The sequence below is a fragment of the Cottoperca gobio genome, chromosome 12, assembly GCF_900634415.1.
Source record: "Cottoperca gobio chromosome 12, fCotGob3.1, whole genome shotgun sequence".
NCBI lineage: Eukaryota > Metazoa > Chordata > Actinopteri > Perciformes > Bovichtidae > Cottoperca > Cottoperca gobio.
In genome coordinates, this window is record NC_041366.1 from 4,128,656 (window position 1) to 4,135,412 (window position 6,757).

At 40.0% G+C, this 6,757-nt stretch overlaps 1 protein-coding gene across 1 annotated transcript; it reads left to right on the plus strand.

The window, feature by feature from the left end:
* Window positions 1-198: 198 nt before the first annotated feature.
* Window positions 199-6,131, plus strand: ccdc152 (coiled-coil domain containing 152). The gene is made up of 8 exons (XM_029445029.1): window positions 199-422; window positions 732-837; window positions 1,344-1,412; window positions 1,753-1,817; window positions 2,821-2,956; window positions 3,814-3,941; window positions 4,716-4,823; window positions 5,334-6,131. The coding sequence occupies exons 1-8, from the start codon at window positions 360-362 to the stop codon at window positions 5,460-5,462; spliced, it is 804 nt and encodes a 267-aa protein (XP_029300889.1). The 5' UTR covers window positions 199-359; the 3' UTR covers window positions 5,463-6,131.
* The last annotated feature ends 626 nt before the right edge of the window (window positions 6,132-6,757 follow it).

Sequence of the window (6,757 nt, forward strand, 5' to 3'; positions counted from 1 at the left end):
CAAACGTGACAACTATGTATTTAATATGTAGCCTATGTATAATCTTCTGTAAACTGCTTTGGCAACATGTTATTGTTCATGCCAATAAAGCTAATTGAATGGATACTTCCGACCTCCGCTCTTACAGAAATTAATATTTTCTTTGTGCACGAGCACATGAGCAGAGCCGTTAACCAGTAACCAGTACGTGCATGACAGTGCTAGCTATAACACCGTAACTTCAATAGTTGCCAGCAGTTAGCTAAAGGAGACTTGATTTTATCTACCTTAACATTAGTGTAGACTTATTGAAACTTAAGCAGTTATACGATAGTAGCCTATTACTTTTTACTACAGCCGTTTGCTTTTTATCTAGTAAAATGATAAAGTTCAGCTGTGTTAATCTTGACAGGTTTATGGAGGAGTTTACTCAACTAGAACAGGTAAAGTAGCTAACGTTAGCTATGCTAACTCTCGGATGGCTATTTATGGACGTCTCTGCCATTTGATTTATTATCTTTTCGCGTTAGACTCAATAGACGCGTTGTTGTTCCAAGACCCTGATTATTGTTAGTTAATGTTTGCTTTTTTTATTTGTTTGTCTGTATTAGTATTTATTTAGTGTTTCACTTTGTGTCCGCTATTTTATGATATATAGATAGATAGATAGAAAATACACTTTAAAAGGCACTAATAGTAGTGAAGAGTAAAAGTGTAGAGTATTTCCACTTGCCTTTACTTTTATCAAACAGAAAATTACAGAGGTTAATGGCAAAAACAACATGTTGGAGATCATGCTGGAGGATGCCAATAGACAAATGAAATTCTATCTGACCAAGGAGAAAAATCTGATTGAGGGTGAGTTTTTGTCTTTGTGTACTACAGTGTTTATTTTCTAGGATTTAAGATCCTTGTGGAGATTGATTTGGTGTTTGCATGTCACCCTCTACTGGGTGTTTTGCTAAATGACATGCCTCCTGATCTGGCTTCTCCAGTTTTCAGTTCAGGAAATGAAATCCTAAATTTGTGAAAAATGTACAGAAGTGCTGATATGTTAGTGGACATAATTTCTAATACATTGTCATGAGGATGATGAAATGATGATGACTGTAGCCTACTGTGTCAGATGGTTGAATATTGTTTGCACATGGGTGAGTTTCAGTTTTAAATTTCTTCCTACAGAAAAGCAATATATAAAAAAAATACATTTAAAGCGTTGCATAAACGGTATGTCCCTCCATTGAGTTGTTTTTTTATTGGAAGCTAATGCTATATATATATATATATAATATATATATATATATATATATATATATATATATATATATATATAGTTGCTAATTAATTTGATCTAACTGTTGCAGAGAGAGACAGTCTTCTGGTCACAGTGAACAGACTGCAGCAGACTCTGCAAGAGCAATGCAACCTCAGAGGTAAGCACAATAACCCACTAGACACTTATTTCAGAAATATATATAACAATACCCCTGGATTCTTAAAGTAATCAAATCAGTCTTTACAGGATGGAGAAATCCTAAACTCTAATGTAGCACATGTTTAACACAAGAGTTAAAGAAGAAAATGGTCTCTAGGCTACAATAAATACAATAGTCTTAGATTTAATAGTGTTGCTTTTGTTATTGCTATTTTAAACATTGCTTGGAAAAAAATTTATTCTGTGTGATATCCATTTAGTATTATATTATATTTGGAATTTGGAATTGGTGAAAGGATTTTCATCCTGTGACTCTTCTGAAACTGTCCCTATTGTAGTGGAGAATGAGAGACTGAGGAACACGATGGTGGAAGTGAAACAACACAATGAGAGAACAGCCGAGGTAAGAAGTGAAGCAGAGAACACTGGCAGAATGTAACATTAAACTAAATTGAATACAGCAGTGAATCAAGAAGTTTGATTGAAAGGTGAATGCTTTATATAGCTGGTTTGTGGTCACGGTAATGTTCTCTGTATGTTGTGATATGTGTTAGTAATGTTCATTACATTAAGTATTATGTACCGTATTGTAATGTAATGTAATGTTCAGAGACATTTATTTATCTATGCAGGCTGTACACAGTAGCTGAGTTACAGTTTCCTGTAGTTTATTTAGCATCGTCCTCATACTGTCTCGCTGCCAAAATCCAGATGAGAGAAGCTCTGAGTTGATAGAAAATTCAGATAAATTGTTATGTCAATATGTTACTCATCCGCTCAATCTTTAAAAACATTCATCTATAAATTGTATGTTTTGATATAAAGGGGACATTATGTATTTTTTCTATTCAGTTTAAATATGTTTTTTTAAATCAAAAGCTGTGCGCTGCATATCATCCCCTCTCTCTTCCCCTTTCCAATCTATCTTTCTTATCACAAGATATTCTTTAGGAAAATATCAATCAAAGCTAAGGCAGCAAAGGACAGTGTTCCTCACACAGGAATTCATTTTTGATATATTGTTTTTCTTTGCTTGCTTTATTTATTTTTAGGATTTGTGGTTAGAGATGTTTAACCAATTCTGAAGAGAGATTGCATTATAAAGTGTAATTTTTTAGATCAATATTAATGTATGTAAATAAACAACATTGATATATATATATATATATATATGTGTGTCTGTGTGTGTATATAAAGATACTTTAAAAAAAATAATTCTGGACCGTAACTCTAGGTACTGAGTTAAAGTTAAATTTGACATCTTAATAATCAGTTGATTCTCTCCATAAATATGCCTACTAACCAATATGTTAAAGCTGGTCAGTGCCTTTCAAAACTTTAAAATTAGGTAGCAATTCCAAATGTTTGTTTGGAAGTAATTGAAACTGGAAACGTGTTGCCATCAGGATGGAGAAGCTGAGCTTCAGCGGCTCGTCAGTGAGATGAGAGCAGAAGGAGAGAGACACAAGAGGGAGCTAGAGACTGTCGGGCAGCAGTGCAGGAGAGAGGTGGAGGACGCCCACCGGGAGGGTTTCCATCAGTGTAAGTCCAAACAAAACGCAGTCAGTGTTGATGTTTAAGGGAATACTAAGATTATACGTGCATGAAAAACCTCCCTACAGTCCTAAAGGCTCATTTCGTTGTGTTAATGCATATGGCATACCATTTGACGAGGGAGTGAGGTTTTTGTTGTTTGTCTCTTTTTTCTGAATTTTGGAAGTTCAACCTCGGCTCCTTTAATAAATCTATAATAAAAACATACTATTTTCCTGGTTTCCACTTTGGAGCATTTAGCATTTATTATACAGAAAATAATTACAATTGTGTGTTGTTTTCTTCATAACAGCTGTAAACAAACTGGCATTTAAAGGTTTACAATTTTATGAATGAATGAATGAATGACTATTTTGTAGTGATGATCACGATTGAAGTGAAAAGATTTAACCAAAAATATTAATATATCATTTCATGGCAGATTTTTTGGTCCTCTAGAGCAGTGGTTCCCAAACGTTTTCTGCAGGGCCCCCCTTTTGTAGATAAGAATATTTTCAAGCCCCCCCTGGGAGCCCTGTCACAAACTTGTCCATGTTATGCTAGCTGGGCTCAAGGCTTCCCGCGCCCCCCTGCTATAGCTCTGTGCGCGCCACTTTGGGAACCACTGCTTTAGGGACATCAGAACAACTTGAATCAGCAGATTTATCCTGAAATGTATAATTAACACTTGTGGTTGAAATGTTGGCAAAAGTGTGGAACATTTCCAGCTTTATTCTTCAACATTGTGAGAGTTGTAACATTAAGAATGATGTCAGCATCGGAGAGGGGCAGCAGAACAGAAATGTAATAAAACAAATAAGATGAATCTTTATTTGGCTGTGGCCTGCTGTTTTATTCCCTGACAGTGGAAACTAAAGATGTTGAAGTTAAGAATCTGCTGGAGGAAAAGGATCTGGATCTGGAGAAGCTGAAGAAGAGGCTGATGGAGCAGGAGAGGGAGAGGCAGAGCGAGCTCCTCAAGTTACAGATGGAGGTAAATGAAAAGCTGCTTCCAACAGTATTGCTGGAGGGATTAAACGTCCATCCATCCATCCATCGTCTACCGCTTATCCGGAATCGGGTCGCGGGGGCAGCAGCTCCAGTAAGGAACCCCAATCTTCCCTTCTCCGGGCCACATCCTCCAGCTCCGACTGGGGGATCCTGAGGCGTTCCCAGGCCAGTGAGGAGATATAATCTCTCCACAGAGTCCTGGGTCTTCCCCGGGGTCTCCTCCCAGCTGGACGTGCCTGGAACACCTCCCTAGGGAGGCGCCCAGGTGGCATCCTTACTAGATGCCCGAACCACCTCAACTGGCTCCTTTCAACGTAAAGGAGCAGCGGCTCTACTCCGAGTCTCTCACGGATGGCTGAGCTTCTCACCCTATCTCTAAGGGAGACGCCAGCCACCCGTCTGAGAAAACCCATTTCGGCCGCTTGTACCCGTGATCTCGTTCTTTCGGTCATGACCCAGCCTTCATGACCATAGGTGAGGGTAGGAACGAAGATCGACCGGTAGATTGAGAGCTTTGCCTTCTGGCTCAGCTCTCTTTTCGTCACAACGGTGCGGTAAAGTGACACGTTTAATCCCACTGTGTGGGATTAAACGTGTACAATTAAAAAGAAAGTCAAAATAATTTACTTTTAAGCTTAACAATCACCAGATTACATAGGAATAGACCGGTATTGGTTAATAGATTATTATCAACTGATATTAACCTTCAGCTTTTCTTTAAGCTCGTTGTTGTTTCACTCTCTGTACGTTTTGGCAGTTTGGTGCAAAGTTAGCCAGAGTTCAGAGTACAGCTCAGTGGAGCCAACAGCAGCAGCAGCAACAACAACACGGCTCCAACCTTCTTCCACAGAGTGTCTTCAAGAGGGTGAGCAGCCCACACAGTGCACGTTACATTATGAAGATGAACTGACATGGCATCTGCCATATCTGCCGTGCAGGAACATATTTCCTGAGCCTCAGAAATACAACATGGTTTGGGTTTGTCAGATTGTACCCTCTGCATGTCAACCTCAGCTGAGCAAAGCAAATTGTATTAGATTTGACCTCATCCTGTTGGTCCCTACCTTCTAGGACACATCAGGCGTTTCCAGTATGCCCCATCAGCTTGGTCTGAAAGACAAAAGTCTAAAAAAGAAAACACATTCAGACACAACTTTCATCTCACAAATTTGACTATTGCAGTGTCTGTCCGTGTTTATTCTCCCCAAACAGCCGACTATGCCGACTGTACAAATGTGAGCTGTAGCTAACTAGCAACACACACACACTCCAACCAATTCTGTCCACAACTCAAAGATCATGGAGGAGAAAAGAAACCAGAAAATATTCACTTTCTGTTGGAGCGTGTGTGGATTAACTGTGCGTGTTTCCTCAGAAGCTGAAGTCTTTCCAGGAAGAGAAAAACAAGGAGATTGGGGTTCTGCGTCAGCGAATCAAAGAGCTGGAAGAGATCCAGCGTGTCAGCGTCTTCAGCGACAGCCAGATAAAGAAGAGAAAGATCTAAGTTGTTTGGAGGCGAGCCAATCTGCAGGCGGGTGAATCTCCTCAGGGGGCAGAAGGGACTAAAGATTTGAGAAATTTCCAGATTTGTATTTCAGTTTCCTTTCACATTTAAATTCAGTTCCTCAGAGTTGTTGACGTATTTTACAGATCACTTATTGAACTACACTGCTTCTTGTGCACGGTCATACTTGACTTGGAGGTGACCAGTGTGCAGCACATTTACTCACAAGTCATGTTCCTGTCTAAGGCTTTAATCCAATCAGACGCCTGCATGGGAGGGCAAGAGGCAAGGCGCTGAAGCAGGAGAAGCACACGTCTGAGTAAATCAGATAGCTGGGAGGCCAATCCTCTTCAGGGAATTAAACATGTTTATCCCCTTTATTCAATGAAAAAAATAATCTTTTAACTCACATCTGCTATTTATATCAGATTCATTGAAGTCAAAGCTGCATGCTACTAATGTAGACATTCTAGTTCCCGTTGTTGATGTTTAGGAAAGTAAATTCTACCTGAATGATTATTAAGAATCAGTTTCTTTATTGACTGTATCGATCAACTTTGATTTTTAACATGAAAGTGGAGAGCTCAGTGAGAACATTCATAGCACTGCTGTCATTCTGGACTTGATGTACTCCTGATGTCCTCCTGATGTCCTCCTGATGTCCTCCTGATGTCCTCCTGATGTACTCCTGATGTTGTCCTGATGTACTCCTGATGTACTCCTGATGTCCTCCTGATGTACTCCTGATGTACTCCTGATGTCCTTCTGATGTACTCCTGATGTCCTCCTGATGTCCTCCTGATGTCCTCCTGATGTCCTCCTGATGTACTCCTGATGTTGTCCTGATGTACTCCTGATGTACTCCTGATGTCCTCCTGATGTACTCCTGATGTCCTTCTGATGTACTCCTGATGTACTCCTGATGTCCTCCTCATGTACTCCTGATGTACTCCTGATGTCCTCCTGATGTACTCCTGATGTCCTCCTCATGTACTCCTGATGTACTCCTGATGTACTCCTGATGTCCTCCTGATGTACTCCTGATGTTGTCCTGATGTACTCCTGATGTACTCCTGATGTACTCCTGATGTCCTCCTGATGTACTCCTGATGTCCTCCTGATGTCCTCCTGATGTCCTCCTGATGTACTCCTGATGTACTCCTGACGTACTCCTGATGTTGTCCTGATGTACTCCTCATGTCCTCCTCATGTCCTCCTGATGTCCTCCTGATGTCTTCCTGATGTCTTCCTGATGTCCTCCTGATGTACTCCTGATGTTGTCCTGATGTACTCCT